The sequence below is a fragment of the Lates calcarifer genome, linkage group LG19 (genome assembly GCF_001640805.2).
Source record: "Lates calcarifer isolate ASB-BC8 linkage group LG19, TLL_Latcal_v3, whole genome shotgun sequence".
NCBI classification, from domain to species: Eukaryota; Metazoa; Chordata; class Actinopteri; family Centropomidae; genus Lates; species Lates calcarifer.
Window position 1 is genome coordinate 17,638,797 of NC_066851.1, and position 21,517 is coordinate 17,660,313.

Here is a 21,517-nt window from a genome sequence, read left to right on the forward strand (position 1 = left end):
GATTGGGTGTCAATTTCATGGTTACTTTGTCTTGTACACCAACCTAAGCTTCAAAGAAATGTCTTAGATAGAAAGAGGAGCGTATAATCGCCAACATAATATGCGCTCACACATGCTCATGCATACTATACACAGTGTTGGCATAATCTCCCCTGCTTTGGCATGTGGATGCACACTCAGAAGCGTGCACACTTTTATTGTATACGTATCATATTAGACACAGCGTTTCAGCACTTGCAGCACATGCACAACATGGGTAGCAGAGATGTGCAGTAGCGTATGTCTTTAAGAAGAAAAACGCACATGTAGCGCACACACAGTCTCAAACTTATGTATGCACACACTCACAAATTCTGCCATGTGCCATTTATTATTTTGTTATTCCTCATTTTGTTTGGGTAATATTAATTATTCATTGCCTCCGGCAGCCCACAAATATCATCCCAGGAGATTAATATAAAATGTATCTGTCCCACTTCCTCTCCAGCGCTCTCACTTGGGCCCGTGGTGTACCTGACACAGAGCAAGAAGCCTATTTGCTATGCAGGGGAACCTCTGACAAGCCGAAGACCTAAAGTTGAGTTAATTAAACATTAAGCATTAATCAAAATGAGATCGTTAATCTCGACACGATTATCTGTGATATTTTGTAAATTATGTGTAGCTCCTCAGGCATACTGAGTGGAAGGGGATGCACACTTGGGCATGCACACAAGCTGACAGCCATACACACACACACACACACACACACAGTAAAGACAATTTGCATAGCCCCTTGTGCGTGCGTTTGCGTGCGTGCGTGTGTGTATGTGTGTAGGCCGACAAGCCAGCTCTCATTGCTCTTTGATGCCCTTTACATGTTTCAATCAACATCAATCAACACTTGGAATGCAGCTCTTCATACTAATTGAGACTGAAAAATGCAGCTGCAGAGAGAGGGAGAGGGAGGGAGGGCATTCACAGATCAGTGAATGCTGCTTTCCAAATAGGGTCAAATGTCATTGTAGACCACAGTAACTTCGCTGACCTACGCACACCACACTCACATACACGCACAAATCATACAGACTCACAGCTGCTCCCTCTAATTGAAAGATCACACATTCTGGAGGTGTTTGCCAACTAAGGAAATTAAGTTTGGCTCCTAAAAGTCCTAGTACTTAGGAAGATCTGACGCATGCAATCTTTTTTATGAATCTAAATTGGAGGTGACTTTGTGTTAAACCCTGAGCTTGCATTTACAGAAAGATTATTGCTTTCTCTTTTTCCGGTTTCTTTTTTGCTCCTCAGCTTTGAGGAGCAGAGCTGTTGTTATCACTGGGTTTTGTCAAGAGATGGACTAGGTTTCTGGCTCCGAGGCAAGTCTGGGTCTTATCACTGGCTGACTTTGTTTCTGGATATGTCTGTTGCCTTTTAGCACGAGAACAGCTACACACACTCCCCCACGCAGAGTGTTGATACCGTGTCATACGCTTGCGCAAACATCAAAGATCTGTGTTTTGTCGCACATGTGTGGACACCCAGGCACACAGTTCCACACATGCTCATACACATAGGCACATCCAACATTCAGCACCACAGAAGTTGCCATCTAATTCCTTTATTTCTCTCTGAACTGACAATAGTCGCTTCACTCTAAGTGGGCCACCCTTGCGCCTTTGTTGATGATAAGACCAAGTTATTTTCCACAACTATGAACTGCCCCAATTATACCCCCTGGCTAGAAGCACTAATGACAGATAAGTGATTAGGAACCAGTGCAGAGATTTGGCCCATTTATTTGATGCAGCAATTAATACTGGAACTGAAGTAACAGAGAGTTAGATTAGTGACTTAATTTTTCTGGAGCCCAAAGGGAATCGGCCAAATGCCTATTGATGGCACAGTGATTACATTTGGTTTAGAATCAAACGGATCATGCCACTGCTTTTGTTTCAGTGTTTTCCCATGCTCTGCATCCAATTTAACTCAGCCTCATAAAAAGATGTCTTACTAAAGAGGAACTTCATAAGACACCTGGACTCTATCTGGCAAATTCCCAGCACTCCCAGAACCTCCAGGGTCTCCAAATACCCCGGGGACAGTAACTGTTTGGAGATTACACAGTTTGTGGCAATTTGGCTGGTTGCAAATTTGTTTGCTAATATGCACTAAAACGAAATGTAAACTAAAATGATGAAGGTTATAATACAGCCCAATTACTTATCAGTCGAAATGCTCTTTTTTGTTCAGCTGTTCTTTGTAAAAATCTGATTTTAATACCTTTATTCAGTGTATATTATGCTGACATGGTACACATTTCTCAACAGTCTATTTGTACTATCAAATGGCCAAATGTAACTGCACACAGCAAACCAGGTATAGGGTAGTATTAAGAGTTCTAGTTTTGGCTCAAGGCAGAATGTAATGAAGCTGGCTTGTGCAGTCTGCCACGGCCAGTGCCCTCCAAACCCTTATAGAATAACTGTTGCAAAAACACATTCCACTGTGGTTAAGGTTTGGTTGTGTTTAGGCTACAACACAGTTTGGTTAGGGATAGATCATGGCTAGGTTGAGAGGTTAGGGAAACATTAGGGTTTGGTGTTTTAAACCTGTAGTGCTGCTGTGAAGCAGTCTTTTTATGAATGGGTCACCGTTTTGCTTGTTATGTGTCCATGCATGAGTGCGCACAGGCATGCGGGTAATGCAGTATAAAGCCCTGCCAGTGGTTTCAAGAAACCAATGGGGACTGTCGGTGGAAAATAGGAAACAAGCAGCAGTCTCCCATGTTAAAGTCTGATGTTTTGTTGACCCTGACCTTCAAACCCGTTGGCCACTAGAGATCTTTCCACTTGAACATAAACATATTTGTTGTTTTCTCTTTGGAGGACAGTCTCTCTGCCATCTGCTTTGTTGCCTACCTGTGCATCGATATAGGCCCACAGCTCATTATTGTTACCAGGAATGCCAGTGAACAGGATTGGATATAAAAACAAGTCGAAACTGAAGGCAAAGTCTTGAAATTTTCTCACGTAGTTTCAGCCACAGGCAGCTTTGTGTGTGTGTTTCATCATGGTGTTGTGAACAGAAATGAAATAATAATCCATTTTTGTCTTATAAACAAACCCCTGCAGGTGCCTCTTTAAGGTTGCTTAAAGGTTACATCTGAAGGGAGAGGTTTCTGCAAACAATTAGACCTCTGTATGCGAGATGAGTCATCAAAATGACTAATGGAACATTTACAAGGGAAAAAAGGGCTCAGGGGCTATGTTAAGTGCAAAGTTCTTGTAATATTACTTGCAATTCTTTTAATCTGCATCATCCCCCTGGAGTATGTTAAGTATATCACTTGAGCCCTGAAAAAAACTCCTTGTTTATTTAATGGGTTCCTTAAGTGAGTAGAGTGACAACCTATAATCCTGTTGAACATATCGGTTACATTCACCATTTATGTATTTAGATCATACACAAATGTGGTGTGAGTTAGTGTAAAAACTGTTAATGAGCTGGTAGGGATTCAGTGCTTTGCTTTTGAAATGAAGAATGATTAATGCACATAAAACTGGGGTTGCATGAACTTGAAATTTTGTACTTTGTTGATCTAATATTTGTAACCACTGGACCATTTGACCAACTTCTTTTACAGCAACAGAATGTATAATGCTTGTTTCTAAACATCACAAGGTTTACAAAAGCATTCTGTATGCAGGTGAACCTTATTCTACCGAGGTTTGACCCTGAGATGAACATAAGCCGTGAGTGAACTGTACTCCTCCCTCTGTTTGGGTGAATAATCAAGCAACCTGCAAAAATATGACTGTTTACTATTATCCGAGGAGGGAAACAGGACAAAATATCTTCCTCCTGAGAGACATTTACTGCAGTTTGAAATCTGCATTTGACAGCTGCAGCACTGTTGTTTATGTTTTGTAGTTTAGGCTCTGATGAAAAACATAGTGCGAGGGATGCATAATGATAATGTAGCAGCTTACAGGGCAAACAGCTGGCAGTCAAGGTCACTAGTTTGAAACTCACAATATGTTGACGTGAACACTGAATGCACCCTTTCCCGACCTGTAAAAATGACCACTGTGCTGTCCTTGAGCAAGGCACTTAATCCTGTGGAGTTGCTCAGTTGTCAAGGTTAGGATCTGCCTGTGCTGTGCAGCTCTCTGAACATGATTCTGTGTAAGTGTTAATTGGGCATTCCTGTAAGAGAACATGCACGCTCAGCATAAAAAATCCCAGGATAAATAAATGTTTAAATATAGATATGACAATGGCAGCTATTGTAGAAAAATGTCTACAACTACAGTATCTTGAATTAGTGCCACTGCAGCCACTGCAAATAATCCTCTCTTGAAAGTTATTCATTAGGATAACATTAGCACAGTTTATTCACAGTTTATTGGCAGACTGAGCTAATGACAGGCCCAGATGCCCAAAATTTATGCGGGCATGTGCCTTATGTTTGCCCATGTGTCTAGATGGGAAATGGCAGTAAAGGAGAGCACAGCTTTTAAGGGAAATTCTGGTTTAATACAATCTGAGTTAATCATACAGGTTTTCAGTCCCAGGTTAACCAGACTTAACTGTAAGAGTAATGTAAATGTAATGAAATCACAGTTTACAGAGAAATTTCTTGGTTCAGCTGTGAGCTACTTTTGTTGTGTAGCAACACAGCTTTCCCATACAATGAGGGATTATTAATGCCAGTAAAGTGCACTCTCCCCTCAAAATAATAGAGTTCAGATACTCTGGGTTAAACTACCAGTCATTATTTGTTCCCAGATCTCAGTCATTACTCAGGGGAGTATGATTATATAACTAATAGAAATGAGAGGCAAAACTACAAAAATATAACCCAAATTGTGATAAACTGTTAAATGTTTCTTTACGGCTCCTTCTGTGGTTTATCAGAATCAGGGGTTTCAGCACAGTCATACTGCTCGCATCTGTTTCTATCTGCAGCTGTATCCATGTCCTTGTCCCTGGTTTTCAAATACAGAGCTCATGTCTTTTAAAATTACTTTCCCTGAGCCATTTTCTCAGGCCTTTTACCCAACCAAAAACCAAAGTTGACACTGAAAACAAATCAGAAATCTCAAAGCCATACTCCTGAGAGTGGGTGGAGTATGGGGGACAACAGCACACTGCAAGGACATTCTACTTCTGGATTTCATTTTCTGCAAAATGCTATATATATTCATGTAGTAAACATTTTCTACCCATAGATAACTACTGTAGATGACACATGAGTATAATAACACTAAACTAAAATGTGCCTCATGTTGATTCCTGGAATCATTTTCAGAAAAAGTGTAATTTTCTCATTGGACTGAAACCTTTTAGTTCTGCATATTCTACTCATTTCTGCTGTGGCTACTTCTGCAGGTTCAGCATTGCATATTTGATCAACAGAAGTGGGTTGAGACCAAAACAACATGCTCATCTGTGCCCCAAATCAGCTCACCCCAAATGGCCCCTCAATTGACTGGAACTCACAGTCACATTAGGAGAGGCACTTCTGGTCTGAGCAGAGTGCCGTTTGTCATACATATTACCCCAGATTCAGATTGGAGTCTAATAGTCTTTTTGTTCACTTCTTATGTCTCCTTCACTCTTGTTCCCAAATTTTTCCCTCTTCAATAATTAGCTCCTTTATGCTCGTTCTTGCATTTGAAATCGTTCACTCTTCTCCGTGCATATTCATCACTTCACTCTCTCTCTCTCTGCCGCTTCATCTCTCCGTCATCTCTCCCTTATAGAGATGGATGAAAGGGGATATCAGGGAGTCTGGGTGGAGAGCTCAGCTCATAGGCTGAATCAAGGCAGGTCATTTACTCACCACAAGCCCATCCATCCTGGAACCCACACATACCCCACCGCCCCCCACACACATCCTTGACTCAACGCACACTCTCATACAAACACACTACCCCTAAATGACTTCCATCTCTCTAGGTGTATTATTTCACTCCTGGGAAGTCTGAGTTTCAGTATTCAACACTGGACTGGAGCAAAGGGATCTTTTCCATTAGGAACTTGTTCAGTCACACATCCAAGCACCATAGACTCTCACCAAAACAAACACACACACAGAAATGCACACACACTCTTAGACTAAGAAATATTGCACATACTCCAACACGTACCCGGTGCCCAAAGCTCTAGACACCTCATTACTGGCATGGCGTGCTTTCACCACTGGGGTGTTGTGAATAAATTCGTCCCCCCTGAAGTTTTTGCTGTTTGTGGCTGTGTTCCCCGTGGGCTGACTGTTAATGACATCACGCCACTCTGCATCTGTACTTGGGGAACTGTTGGTATCATTCTCCCAGTAACTAAATAACGTCGCCATCTCATTGGTCCAGCTGCCTGCTGGTCGAATTACAACCCAGCAAGAAGCTATTTTCTATCCTGACAGTCCCCGCGTCAGCCTGGAACACCCAAAACAGCTTATTTTACCCCCAACATGATAGCATGATTACCGCAAATGCTTGATGCCACCTCCAGCAGGTTAGCAAGTCAGCGCGGGAGGAAGATAAAACTGGGCTGTGGGACGGGAGAGAGAGTTATGGTCTAGGAAATCGAGGTGATGGAAAACCAGCGGAAGGTGTTCAAGAAGGTGCAGACACACGTTGCCACTCCATCGTACAGTATTCATTATTGACAGATGTGCGGCGTAATCAGAATACAGCATGTATGCGTGCTACTGTAGAGCGGATGGATGAGTCAGGGGAGAAAATGCGATTACAGTGGCAATCATAACTCAGATTAGCCTTCCTCTGTACCTCTCTCCACTGCTCAACGCAGGAATCAATCACCATCACATTCACTACGCCACCTCCCATCACACACAGGGCCGCACCAAAAGGACAAATATTATTCTCTCCGGCGGAGAAAACAACATTGTCTATGGAGCAAGGACAACAATCGCTCTCTTTAATAAATAACAGCAGCTTTTATGATCATAAATAGTGAGGGGGCCAGAGGCTGTTTGTAGGGGGGAGGATGATACATGAATCCATTCAGCATATTTCTGCTGTGGGCTTGTATCTCTGCAACTGAGGGGATCAAAGGAGCTCCTGACAAAAGAGGCTCCGAAGCAGCGTGCTGAGATGACAGCCTTCACCAATGCTAGCAGTGCACTCAGCACTAACATTGGCTGACTAGAGACCTGACTAACCAGTCCAGAACAGCACATTCAGTCCCCCTGCTGTTTCTTCTATCTGATTATTATTGATGACATCAGGACATTCTCGAGCCCGTGGAGGCTCATTAAATCAGAAGTCAACTGATAATGAAAGTGAACACTTTGCATTGGATTTCTTCATTTACTCAACACTACACAGTAGCAGGGAACTATTTGCATACTTTGATATGCTCTTGCATTTTACTTATTCCCTCTGGACTGCCATTTGATTTAACTGTATGGCTTGAATTCATGTAGCAAAAAAAAAAAACTTCTGCATGGGTATGTACAAAGCCCAGAGCACTTGGCTGGTTGGCTGGAGTATGTGATCAGTCTGGGTTTGTGTGTATGTGTATGTGTGTGAGTGCAGGAGCAGCAGTCATCTGGTTCTCTCACTTCTACAGAAGCTTGCAGTGCTCCAGGGGGGGAAATGCTGATGTGCTCTGTGTCTTGATCATTCAAATTAATTTGAAGCCATGCTGAGAACAATATTCCATCAAATGGTTTGTAAATCACAGGCATTCACATTTATATACTCACACACACATCACACACAGGCACAATCACACACTTAGCACACAAATACTCTGGTAGACGCTCTCATGCTCATGCACAGGCACAAATACTTTGCATACGCGTACACATAACTAAGTTCTGACTTACACAGCTACACGAGCACATCCACCTTGCTACGGTTGGTTTGACACCAGTGTACAAAAATGAGCGAATCCCATTTTCTCCCGGCCTTTTCTCTCATTCTGAATGATCCCCATAAACTGGGAGCCAGGAGGAAAAGAGGAGACATGGCCCGTCAAGGCTTTTATGGCTTTTCCCACAATCGCTGAGGACTACAATGGTGTTTTTATGATGTTACTGTGGAGCCCACCCCCGCCCCTCACCTATCCTGACCCACCACAGCACCAAGGAAACTAACAAGGTCCTTATGTTTAATGGACTCAACACACTCATACCTCCAGAAGTTGCCAAACTGTCATCGTTACGGGCAGCCTTAGCAATGAGCAGCCATTTCCCTCTAATCAAAAGTAATTCGAAGTGTGCTTTACAGTTTTCGCCTGCTGTTTTCATCGCACTCCCCCATAGGCCTCAGTCTCCCGCATACTTTTCCGCTCGATCACTGTATGGGAGATGGTGGGCGGAATTGGATTGAGTAAAGGTATTAGCATATGTAATTTAGCAGTGACAATCAGAGAGACATGGCACCATCTCCATCAACTGTTAACTGTGAAACAAGATTTAGCCCCTCTTTCAATCTGTGGCCAGTCCTGTGGTGGCGCCTAATAGTGTGTATCTTACTGCTTATCACTCTGTTTCTCTGAGCCAACAGGCTGTTATGCTTAGATAACCATAGTCATTTGCTGTGTTAAGTGGCTGATTGCTTCACAGTTGTGTTTTGTGTGCATGCGCGAGTATGTAGCATACTTTCATGCACGTGCAAGCACGTAAAATGTAATTTGCTGCCCCTACTTGTGTGTGTATTACAGTTTAGTGCGTGTGTGTGTGCGTGTGTGTGTGCATTTGCGTGTATGCCTGCATGTGTAACAGTGCCAGACTCTTTCCCCACCAAGCTTAGCTTTAGTCTCCGGCAGCATGGCTGAGTAAGATTAAAGTCACCCATATTACACTTAGTGCCAGGAGACGTAAGGAAATTAGGAGAAAATTAAACAATGCAATTTGCATACAATTGCACAACAGCACAGCAAACTGCTCGGTTAGCCACCGTCTGGTCGACGAAAGAACATTGCTCACTGTTGCTTCATTATCTATGCAAACAACTCTGGCTGGCCTTATTCAATCATGGATGTTTATTTGGACTGTGAGAAAGTCAGAAAACATTACAGACATTTAACAGTTTCTTTATTCATTATGTATGAGCTAATGCGAGCAAGTGATGCTAGTTGCTCTTGTTTTACAGGAAACCACCTCTGTATTGCAGGATAAATCGAATTGCATAGGTTGTATTTAGATTATGTTACATGTGCATGTGAGCCCACATTTGCAGTGACATTTTAGTCTGACATTCAGGCTACGATATGTTTGGTTTTCATCTCAAGCGTTGGAAATATAAGACTTGCACCCTGCTGAGAAAATCTTTCACTGTCGTCCTCAAGACACAACCACACTACCATCTCTGTCTCTCCTGTACCTCTTCACTACACACACATTCAAATGCAAACCATCACCTTTTGCCACCTTTCACAAATACGGATATTAAACCACCTATCAATTTCTCTTCCATCTTTCATCTCAAACACATATTCACTCCACACACAGAGCTTGCTCTCTCTCCGGCTTTCTCTTTTCCTATCTCTTCCCCATCCTCCCTACATAAAGCCAACTCACCTGGTGACGGCGCTGGTGAAATATTAATGTGTTCAGTGAAGTGTTGTTGCTTGGAGTGCTGCCCTGACCACAAGCTTTGTTTCTGGACAGAGCAGGAAGCTAAGCAGCCATTCAGGGGGCTCAGGCAGAGGTCCACACTGCTGGATGTAACAGCGGGGACAATTCCAAGCAGGGCCCTCATCTCTCTCAGCCCGGCGCTTTGCTCGATGCAAATGATTCATGACTGCGATGTTAAGCCCAACCAGGGCTAGAGTGAGCTTTCGCAGTAAGTCAAGCTGCAGTCACTTAAAGAGATCTCTTGCCTAAAGCTGTGGAGGAGGGACACCCAGTTTTTTCAGAGCCTCAACTCACATCTTAGGCCTCTTTAGCCAACCCTCAGCCACTCAAACCCTCCAGCACACATGCTTTCCACCCCCTCGCTTTTTGCTCCAACTTGCTTTTAATAAGCTCCAAAACTGCAGGTGCTGCCATTTTTTCTGTGCCCCCCTTTTTTTCTGCACTCAGTTGCACACCTTCCAAGTGTTGATACTTTTCTTATAGAGGCCTAAATAAGGAATGAGCTTAGTAACTGGGAGCTGCTCCCCTCCTGTTCTGATTCAACGCACTCCTGTCGGTTTGCTTACTCCACATTGCCCACAGATCCCTCTGGGTTTATGCTCGAGTATTCACACCACGGTGTGTTTGTACTGTATCTGTGTGTTTTTGATTCACTGCCTGTGTGCGCATGTTTGTTGGTGCCTACTGCATGTGCGCCTGTCTGTTGGCTGTGCACTGGGGTTTCAGTGCATGTATTTGTGCACACGCAGTTTTATTTTTTGATCGGCCTGAAAATCTTCTGGCCAGCGCATCAAACAGCACTTTGCATTTGTTTAGTAGAGGCAGAGGTTCAGTTCAAGGCCCCTAATTTGCAGATGTGTGAGAAAGAGCATGGATTTTATATTTTATACAGGGATAATGCTGACACTCCTTTTAGCTGTGCTTATCTTGCATCCTTAATTCTGAGTCTTTCTAACCTAGTGCTTGCAGATGAAGCTTATACCTGAGAATAGAAAGAAGATAAGAGCATACACACAAAGATACACACACATACACACTCTTGGGGTCCTTACAGGTCAGATATGTGTAGCTGCTTAGAGAAAACATCCATTTTATTTTTAACCAAGTCCTAAAAAGACCTGTGTACTTTAGAAAAAGATCAACCTGGGTCTGGATTGATGTGAGCTGTAAAGCTGGACTTCACTATGGCTTGCAGGATCAAGCCTGTTTGTGTCTAGTTGGTCCCTGCACCCCAAAGCAAATAAAAAAAAAATAAAAAAAAATCAGACATGCCTGTGTTTCAGAGGAAACTGCCAATAGGCCGCAAACTTTTCACTTCCAGACAGTACAGTCACCTTTTATCTTGTCTAGACTCATAGAAAATATACTGCCTGCATTCCTCAAGAGATCAAAACCCAACTCAGGTTCCCTCAGGTCTGCTAAAAAAATGACATTTTAAATTCAAATGTCCGATAGCTGCAACAACAAAGTTGGCCCCGACCCAAGGCAAAGGCACAGGATGTCAAAAAAAACAAACACAAATTCATGCAAGCAGCCCCAGTCGACTGTCGCAAGCATTCACACACAAGTGTGCAGACATATATGCATACATTACACACACATACGTTAAATCTGGCGTGTCACAGGGATAAACACTGATGCTGCCAGCTTGTTTTTGAGGACACAGCGGATTAAGCTGGAATGATGACTGGCAGGGATTTCATTGTTCTGGATACAGTGCAATACTTCAAGATGCTACATGTAGGATTTTGTCATTGTTTTGATTGAAGATCGTTTAAGCTTGTTTTGAGAATGAGTGACAAACGGCTCTTTATTAGTGTCCACAAAGAACATAAAGCGTGCATTTGTGTGTGTGAGGAGAGAGTAATGACTAAGGGTCTGATATAAAAGGTTGGCTCGGAGAAGGTTCTCTGGCTCATCATGTGTCTGTTAGGGCTGTCATGGTCATGAAAATTTAGTTGACGATTAATTGCAACCGATCATTTCATTGTCTTTCTGTCCATTTAATGCCACTGTTATAGTATAAGACTAATCAGAGTTTAATAATACACATACACCTTATGAAGAAAAAAGAAATGTATTGGCATTGAACACTGGAACATATGAATAAAAAATCTGTTTTCCTCTTAGGCCTTGGAGACAAAAATTGCAAAAGGCAGATATGACATAAATAACAGCTTAAACATACAAAGCCTGGTGACACAAAATATCCACTCATGTGCCATTAAACCATAAGCAGAAGAAGGGGGCACAACGAGGTGACATCATTAAAAGCGCCAAATGGCGGAAAAAGATGTCATCCAGCTGTTTGAATGGAAACTATTCTAATGATTATGCAAAATGATTACAGTCTGCTCAAATTATCACAATCAGGCAATCATGTAATGATATTGACAGGCCTAGTGTCGGTATCAGCAGCTAGCTCAAGCAGAGGCCCATTGAGCAGACAGCCCAAACGCTGTTCATCAAAGACATTTTTGTTCATGTTTTGTCGTTTGTGATTGGTCCACAAAGAAACAGTCTGGAGATAGTCTGCTTTAGCAGGCGCCCAGACTGTAAAACAGCCCTGTGTTAGAAAAATTGCAATGGGCTGCACTGATGGAGGCGTGTTGCTGAAGCTACTGGTGAAACAATTAAATAAGATCCAGGAGGTCCAGTTTGATTAATGAGCTTGGAGGCTTGTCAGACATCTACATGCTGTACATAACCACGAGACAGGATTTTACCACTCGGGAAAGTGATCACAGCTGCAATTATATGTTTCATCACAACATTTCATGATAGAACTGTAGAATTACACCATTCACTGTTTCAGAGTAATCTACCGGGAGTAGATGCTTTCTGGCAAAAGCTGGGCCTTTCAACTTTTTTTGATGGACGACTCTGTTTTTTTGCCAGAGCTGTCTGCATTGGCACCCTTGTTGCGTCAACTAAGTGGCCTCATTTAAATGAATGTGGCTGCATTTTTTTTATATTCAGTGATGTTGTCTGTGAATACAGCCAAGCAGTTCTCAACAAAAGACAAGTAAGCAAACAGATATAGGCTTTCGCTCAGGCCAATAGCAGCAAATGATCTCTTGGTTGAAACCACACCCGGGGTTGACATATTTCAAGTATATTCAGTGCACTGAGCTGTAGGCTTGTTTTCTTCGAAACTTTCTTCTTTAATGTTGTTTTGTGTTATCATTAATGTACACTGCTTTGAAGAAAACTTTTTTGGGCAGCACTGTACATCACATTTGTACCTATAAGCACAACAGAAAATGCTCTCTTGGGAGTTGCTGCTCTAATATATCACTGGAATTAATTGTGCCGAAACATTCCAATGCAGGCAAGAAGTGACTGCTGTTGTAATAGGCAATAACTCCAGCGATGTGCTTTTTTTAAGTTTCATTGGGTCCACTTTGGTGCTTGTCACGTTTGATTGCCCACAGAATTTTTTAGAAGTCCTTCCTCCTCCATTCACAACAGCAGAGCCCCCCTCCCCATCAGCTGGAATTCATGTCTTCGCGAAAAGGCTCATATCACCTTATCTCTTCAGAATCACACCATAGCTCCCACATCTGCCTCCTCCATTCTCTAATTTGCTTTCTCTCCCCAACAGCAGCAACTAGAAACACAACTTCTATAATGCTCCGGTGTGCTCTTATTATTATTCTCACGTCCTCACTCTTGAAGTAATTCTACTGTGGTGCTCCTTGTGAGTCACTCTGTGTAAGAGTTCCAGCTAAATACCTCAAATGTAAATGAAATTGCAAAAGAATCTGTTTAAAAGTCAGGCAAGTTAGTGAAAATTGTTAGTGGAAGAGGAATGCAAGAGAAAATAATGGTGGTACAAAACAGCTGACACAGCTGTGGGATGTACTGCAGATGATCATTATTACAATTAATTTGACAATGATATATTTTGCAAGAATCCCTCTCTGGTTTTCTAACAAGCTTTATTCACTTGGAGCATAATTCACAGCTGTACATAATTCACACTAATCTTTGGTTTAGACGTATCACAATGTCTCATATCTGTAGCTTTTGCCATTTTTAACATGTACTTTACTTAACAAACCATACATTAATATTTAGTCTTACATTAGAATTAAAGGGATAGATGGCATAGATGAATCATACCCAGAGAAACCTAGAATGAGAGCAGATATAGATTTACATACTAATTCCTCCAGCTGCCTCGAGGCTAAGTTTTGATCTTCTCTCGTCGTATTTTGAGTTCTCTGAGTCCTTTGACAAAATATGCATGACATTATTTTCACTTCTTGACGATAACATCCTGAATAACGCTCACACCTGTAGTGGGGCTCCTCCTCCCTATCTCTGTTCTTCCGTACCACCCACTGCCGTCTCACACACCACCACCCTACCACCACCCACCCACCCACTATACCACCACCTTTCTGGCTCCCCCACTGAGTTCAAACGAAAGACGCCTATCTTCACTTGTTCCCTTGCACACACCTAGCCTCTCCCAGGAGGATAAATACACACGCCGCATTAATTCATCCATGTCTCGCCAGACTTCAGCCATATATATATTTTTTCTTACTCTCTTAAGGGACTCAAGGACTTTCAGCGGAGGGTCGCTCTGTTTACTTTCTACTCCCGGGTGGGATATTTCCATTTGAATGACTGTGTGTGAGTGTGGATTGCAGATGGGTTTAGATAGCTCATCTTCAAAAGCACAGGCATGTGTGTGTAAGTGTGTATTTTGCAAGTTTTTCTACACACACTGAATGCACCTGTATGGATTTACACTATATGAACAGATTTAATTAAGTACTGTGTGTGCGTTCCTTTGGTGTGTGCACATGCACTTTTGCATAATATAAAGATGCTGATGTATGTATTAGTGCCAGAGGGTGTTTATCAGCATGGTGTGTAGTGCGTACCCATCATCTTAGTTCAATGAGGATGAACCATCCAAAGCAGGTCTTAAGTCACGTTAAGCTAAACTTTGGACTTAACATATAAAAGCAGCCCATCCCCCCACCCCCAACCTTGCCTGGAGCACTGATAGGATGAAAAATGGGTGGAAACCCCAAAGGAAGGAGGAGGAAGGTCCATCTGTGAGCTGCATTCAAGGACAACAGTGTTATCCATTTTGGAACAGTATGAAACAAGCCAGTGTTTTCAGTGGGGTTTGGAAATGCAGGGCTTCTGGATGAACTGTGGATACTACTGTTGTCTTGCCAAGCCAACTGTGATGTTGCAGATTAGATGCGAATCATTGACTCCTTGTTTGTATCAGAGCGACTCCTCTCATTCAGAGTGAGAGATAATGAACAAATGTGACTGATTGTTTCTGATCAGTGTTGTGGTGAATTACTGCAGCAACAGGGATTGTTTTGCAGCATTCTGGTGCTCATAAAAGCTGTGTTTAATGTGATTTTATGTTATTCAGCCCCGAGGTGTTGGGGTTATATCTATTAATCTCCATTTTGATCTTGTTTTCTCTCTTCTCTCCTCCCTTTCTTCTTTCCCCTTTTGTTCGCCTCTCCATCTTTTTGCTTCTGTGTTTCCTTCCTCCGTCTTTTTTGGTTCTTTTTTCAACTCTTCCATCTTCTCCTTCCTGTCCACCCTTATAGAACCAATTCCACCTACAGATGTCAGCCCGTGTGCCTCCATCAACCCTGGGCAGCCTGTTGCTGGCAGTCCTGCAGGGGGGAGAGGGGGACAGGGACCGAAGAAGCCAGAGAGAGGGGAGCTGGGGAGGAGCAGCAGTGGTGTGCCCCGGGTGGGAGGAAGGTGGTGACGGGCTGCTGTCTCACCTGCAGAGGCACAGCGGTTCTACCTGGCATTTGTGGGATATTATCAACCTGACCCGCATCACAGTGGGTGGGGACAGAAGGGGGTCAACCAGCGAGGAGCGGAGGGAGGATCAGATGGAAGAAGAGGCTTTGAAGATCCTCTCCACCCGTTTCCTGCGCTCCCCTTCACCCATCTCCTCTGTTCTCCTCATGGGCTCTGACCCAGAGTGTCTCTCCTCTGTCCTGCGGGCCGCTCAGCGCCTTGCTCCCTCACTACCAGCACTGCAGTGGATCATGGGATACCCCTTATCTCCAGATTCGCTACACACTCTAGGAGGTCCCCTTGGACTGCTAGCCTATGGGGAGGTCGGCCGCAAGCCAATCAGTTTCTACATCCGGGATGCTTTGCAGTTGATTGGCCGAGCGGTCACTGCGGCAACCATGGTGAGGCCAGACTTGGCACTAATCCAGAACATGGTGAACTGTTATGACAAACCAAACCGCCATGAGCTGCCCTCTTCGGGACAATATCTGGCCAGGTATACACACTTACTTACATGTGCTATTTTCTAACATGACAGTGCCTCCTCCATTACATTAGTGCTCTCAAAAGAAAATGTGAAACTTTACAACCTGACAGTGTTAGGGATTGCATAGCTTTATCTCATTTAAACACTCTCTGTGTTGGCGAAAGACTAAGTTTTGACTCATGTCATCACTTGCGATTACCACATCTGGACTGGTAAAGTAATTTCTACTGGGAATCAGTGTTACTGTTAGAAAGTTAAGCAAGGAAATTATCCTCTAAGGCTAACTGGCTAACTAAAGAGGTTGAAAACGGAAAGAGTTAGCTAGTTTGCAATATTTGCCTTTAGAGATTTCTACCTCCACCCTAATACAAATCAGGCAAACAGAGTTTGTTTTGTAACGCCCACAGCATTGAAGAATTACATTTAAAAAAGTTCAGCAGCAACATCTCTTTCCCTGCTACCCTGTGTCCCATGATCCTCAGGCCTCTCTGTCAGTATTTTTCATAGGGACTTTTTTCGTTGGTCGAGAGAAGTTTTTAAATATGTTTTTTGTGTAATTTGGGTGAACCAACCCGTCAGTATGTTAGAACAATATCAGTTTTGAGGCACTTGTGGCAAGGGTCATTTCCAGAGCAGTACCCCTCAGCTGGTGGAGATTTGTCCAAGAAAACTTTAGCAGAGTGGATGACTGAGAAACTTCCTTCAGAAATTAAATACATAGCTTTAGGCAACATAGAATTAGCAGTGGTCCAGTCAGGGCTGGACGGGGTCTTAAATAGTCTCTATGTCACCTACAGCCACAAATCCAACCCATCTCTCTTTTTTTTTTAATGACTCATGGGCACTGAAATGCTTGGACAAGGTCAGAAAACTGTACACATTTAAATCACCAAATGATACATGGAAGACACTGACACAGTCCACTAAATGTCTGTAAGCTCGTTAGCTTTCTGAGTGACGCTTTGGCATTTTTCTGGCTCCGAGTTGTGGCACTGTATGCTCTGCTTGCTGCCCTTGTCTGTCCTCTGCACTATGGGGGTGGCAACCTCTGAATACCGTTGTCATACTCAGGGTGGGGGGGGGGTCTTTATGGCATACAGATTCACAGAGTGACACCGGAGAGTTTTATCTGCTTCTCTTTGCTGTTGCTGCTGCTTCAATCCCTGCAGCTTTTTAAAAAGGCCTCCGACAGCTTTCACTGTCAAGGTGCGGCCTGTGATAACACGTACACAGGCAGAAAAAAAGCATATTGAAATTCATATTAAACCATAAACGTTTTCACTTAAAGCTGAGAAAAAAAATCCTCACATTTGTACACAGCAAAAAAACTCACACTCACATACTTTATGAGCCCTCTTAAGCCATATGTGGCAGATACTGAGTGATGCACAGAAGCACCATGCCGTAAACTCAATCCAAAGTTAAATATCTCTGTTCTGCCAGTTGACATGGATATTTTTTAAACACTGCCATGGATAAAACAGCATGTGTCCAACTTGTGTGGTCTTGTGGTACTGGTGAGAGAAGGATTTGTGGTTTGAGATGGCCCCACAGCAAATATTGAACACACACGGTGCCTGCCAGCTGATCATTAACAACACCCACATAATCACAAGCTGGATTCTCACAGCTTTTCCTCCTTCTGCAGTTTAGTTGGGCACTGGGATGCCAGAACCATTTGGCATGGAGGGCCAGAGGCTAAAACAAGTGGAGTGGGAGTCGTGTTACAAAGCAATATTATTGGACATTAGTTATTAGAGTTAAAAACAAATTTTATTAGGTTTAATGTGATTAAATTGCTCATTTTTGCCATGCTAGCAACGTGGCTTTATGTCTGTCTGTCAGCCAGGCCACCACTTTGGTCCATACTGAAATATTTCAAAAACTCTTGGATGGATTTACTTAAAATTGTGTATAGACATTAATAGTCTGTAGAGAATGAAGCCTGCTATTTGGTAATTCCCTGTCTTTTCCTCTGGTGCCACCACAAGGTTGGTGGGTTTTTAAGAGAAATATCTTCATACCTATTGGCTGGATTACCATGAAGTTTCATATTAATGTACCAACAACAGTGTGTCTATGCCTTACAGAGTTGTATACGCTTAGTCTTTTTATAATGTGAACAGTAAGTAGTGCTTTTTAAACTAACTCAGACTTCATCAGGACACCAGGGAAAGTCACAATCTTTCTGTGGAGGGCCAATTAGGACACAGTCTACACTAGCTATTTATAATAGAGCCCCCCACATATGGTGTCAGTGACCTTTGTTCCTGGCCTGTGAGAGACTGATAAAAGGGGTCGTTCTATCGCGCTATTCAAACCGGTCCAGTTATACTTCTTTGCCCTCCAGTGTACTCCCTGATTCTTATCCTTCCCCTGCAACAGCCAGACATGGCATTGCTCCGGAGAGCGCCAACAAAGCTGAAGGAAGTGAGAGACTTCCACATGGAAAAGGCAATTAACAGCTCAATGCCCAAGGGACAGAGCGAGGAAGGCAGGCAGGGAGGGAGAGAGGATGTCTGGAGATACAAGCAAAAGAGGAAGGTATGAGGGAGTACAAGAGCAAAAAAAAACAAAAAACAAAGCAATATTACTGTTTCCGATTCAAAGCACTGGAGCAATGGGGATAAAGCCAAATATCAGAAACTAGCCACTTTTGATGTAGTTCTTCCGAATGTCCACAATCAAAATCCCTGGGTACTGCTTATTCCCAAAAATACTTTAGAGAGAAAGGAGGAGAAAGTGGTCAAAGACAAACAGATAGATGAAAGAGAGAGGAAGTGGGAAACAGCTAAAGGAAAATAGGAATAAAGTCAAAGAAAGGGAAGGAGAAACTTGTATGGAAACAGATGTGCGGAAGGAGAGAGAAAAATAAAGAAAAAAGGGAAATAGATAGAGGGTTGTTGTTATCAGAGTGAGATCTGCCAGTCAGTGCCATCTCACTCGACACAGCTGCCACACTGATTTCATCTCCCCTGAAGAGATTAAAACCACTGAAACAAGCAAGCCTCATATCATCCCCCCCGACAGACAGACATAGACAGAGGGAGTAAACTTTCCTCCAAACTAAAGGAGATGGAGCGATAAGTGAGTGAGACACATGCCTGGGACTCTCTTATAGAGTCATCATTTACCAGCTACTCTGCTGACATTTAGTGTGTAAACTGGGGCCAGGTGTTAGTGAGAGAAAGCCATCCATCTCTGACAGCGATGGCCGACTCATCAACCTGCTCTGACATCCACAGTCATTCTTTAAATGCAGCTTCTGGCCTGATGCAACACAACAGCCTGCAGACCCATAACTAAAAGGTGACGCTGCTTGAAAATGTGCCATACTTTTCACACCCCTACTCTCATTTGTGTATTATCTCACACTCCTGTCTCATATTCTTCTCTCTGGGCATGAATCCAAAAAAACTGTGCAAACTGTGGAAAAGGGGGGCTTTGCACTTCTTAGCTAAGATAACAGATGTAAAGCGAAAGTCTGTGGTTAATTTTTTCATATACTATACTGTACTATAGTGGCCAGCCACAGCCAATACTGTATAGTATATGAGTCTAGAGTGAGTTGGCTTGATGAATTTGCTGTCTATGGGATATGATGATTCAGCCGCACTATTACCATGAGTGATTTCAGCTCAAGGCAAGGCTAGCACTTCCGCTTTATGGTCAGAGAGACAGAGAGAGCTGCTGATGAGGAAACATAAGTTAACGTGGAATGGGATGGGGATGACTTTCGAATCAGAGGCATTTTTAATCAGGTTCTTGAGAATTATGGTGCAAGGAATGGGTTTATAAATTGATATTGTGCTGTTGAAGTAAATCACAATCTGAGGAATGAGGGCATTGAACAAAAGCATGAGCAGAATACATAGTTCCTTACATACATTCACATGTTGTATTCATCCTGTATGGTGCAGACCAGCTTTAGTCCAGGCAAGGTTTGAAGGTGAGGTTAATGACCCTCATGATCAATTTAGTCTTTTACTTTTCCTTTGCGTACCCTGTACTTAATGGAGAAAGTTATCCAACAGCCGTTACAGTCCAATCTCATCAACTCATACATATAACTTGGGGATGAGAGCGTGGAAAATGAAAAGAGAGAATAAAACAAAGAGCGAGATGGAAAAGCTATTTTTCCGCTCTGAGAAAAGGCTATGGCTTGACCAACCTTTTCCATTAACAGGAAGGAAAACTTGCCATTTCTAGCCTTGACCCAGGACATAATCAACAGTCCCTTCACGGTTCAACACATATCGAATGCAGTGATCCCTGAATACTTTAACATTTAAACAACTGCCTCTGTGATTTACAATGACCTCCTGACAATCCCACACTAATCAAGGCATGATCAAACAGTACTTGTATGGCTTTGCTTTGAGACGTCACCTGACGATGTCCACATGATCAAACGCTAAGACATGAGCTAACAATCCCTGTGTGGTTCAACAGGCCAGGGCAGATTTATGTGCGAACAGGGATTGCTCCTCCTAATGTATTCCGCCGTAAAGACCAACGTGGGCCACCAGGCAAGTGAGACGAATAGCAATGACTGTCTGTATGGACTCGCAGATAGGGGGAGACCCTTTCTGCACTGCATTAACTTTTAATTATGACCTCCTGGGAGATGCAATTACCCATCTGACACTAGACTGCACAACCAGACCATACCTGTCTGCATCAGTGTTTGTAACGTTTTCCATGCTGTTTCCCTATTTCTGGCTGGTTTAGGGTTGTGCATTGTTGCAGGCTACATTTCTACACTGCAAAACCCCAACATGGATATTGCTTTTTTTCCTTTCATCTCTGGCTTATTGTCTGTTTGTATCTTTCTATCCCCCAAGATTTCTCTCCAACACTTCCTTCACTGGAGCCACAGGCCTGATCCAGGTGGATGCCGGCCTCTCACGGGTTCTCTCCTCCCAGCTGTTCCATGTATGGAGTCTGAAGAGGGGCGCTCTGGGCCAGCCGGCCTGGGTTACTGTAGGCCAGTGGACCCGAGGCAGACTGGAGTTAGAGGGAGGGGTCCTGGGGCTGGTGGGAGGGTTCGGGAGCAGCCAAGGACAAGGTCTCGGGGCTGGGGTGAGGGGAGGGGATGGCCAGGGGGACAGCAACGTCGGAGGACGCTGGAGGCCAGGACTCTCCGTCGAGGGACACAGACTGCGTGTGGTAACACTGGTGGAACACCCGTTTGTTTTCACACGGGAGGTGGATGAGGATGGATTGTGTCCAGCTGGTCAGCTCTGTCTGGACCCCAGAACAAACCGGTCCGACATAATCCACAGCCTCTTCAACCAGCTGCACAACCCAAACACTACAGCTGCAGACTGGGATGGCAGTGGTGAGTTTTGTATTGTCATTTGTCTGTAGAACACTGTAGTGGCGAAGTACTGGTAGGCTGCAGTACTTTGCCAACAAACATTCTAACATGTAGGAAGAAAGCTTGTCGAATGTAGACTTATAAATCTTTTGACTTAGATGTCGCTGCTATGTCACTGGCCACATCTGTGCTGCTCCTCCTAAAGATTGAGAGGGATTTTAGAAGTAAAGCCAGTCCAGTTCAAAAACTGTACCAGGCACAATCTCAAAGGCTCAGCTCTACAGCTATATCTTCATTTCATGAATGAAGAGGATTAAAG

At 43.3% G+C, this 21,517-nt stretch overlaps 2 protein-coding genes across 2 annotated transcripts in view; one reads left to right on the forward strand and one right to left on the reverse strand.

Annotated features, from left to right (window-relative positions):
* LOC108874955 (stAR-related lipid transfer protein 9) overlaps nt 1–21,517 on the reverse strand; it is a 344,739-nt gene that overhangs the window by 72,040 nt on the left and 251,182 nt on the right. The gene's annotated exons all lie outside the window — the stretch shown is intronic.
* LOC108875014 (glutamate receptor ionotropic, NMDA 3B) overlaps nt 15,163–21,517 on the forward strand; it is a 31,469-nt gene continuing 25,114 nt past the window's right edge. Inside the window, exons 1-2 of the mRNA XM_018663658.2 lie at nt 15,163–15,887; nt 20,723–21,219. Of these exons, the coding sequence (XP_018519174.2) occupies nt 15,205–15,887; nt 20,723–21,219 (1,180 nt within the window). The 5' untranslated portion in view covers nt 15,163–15,204. The remainder of the gene's footprint in view (nt 15,888–20,722; nt 21,220–21,517) is intronic.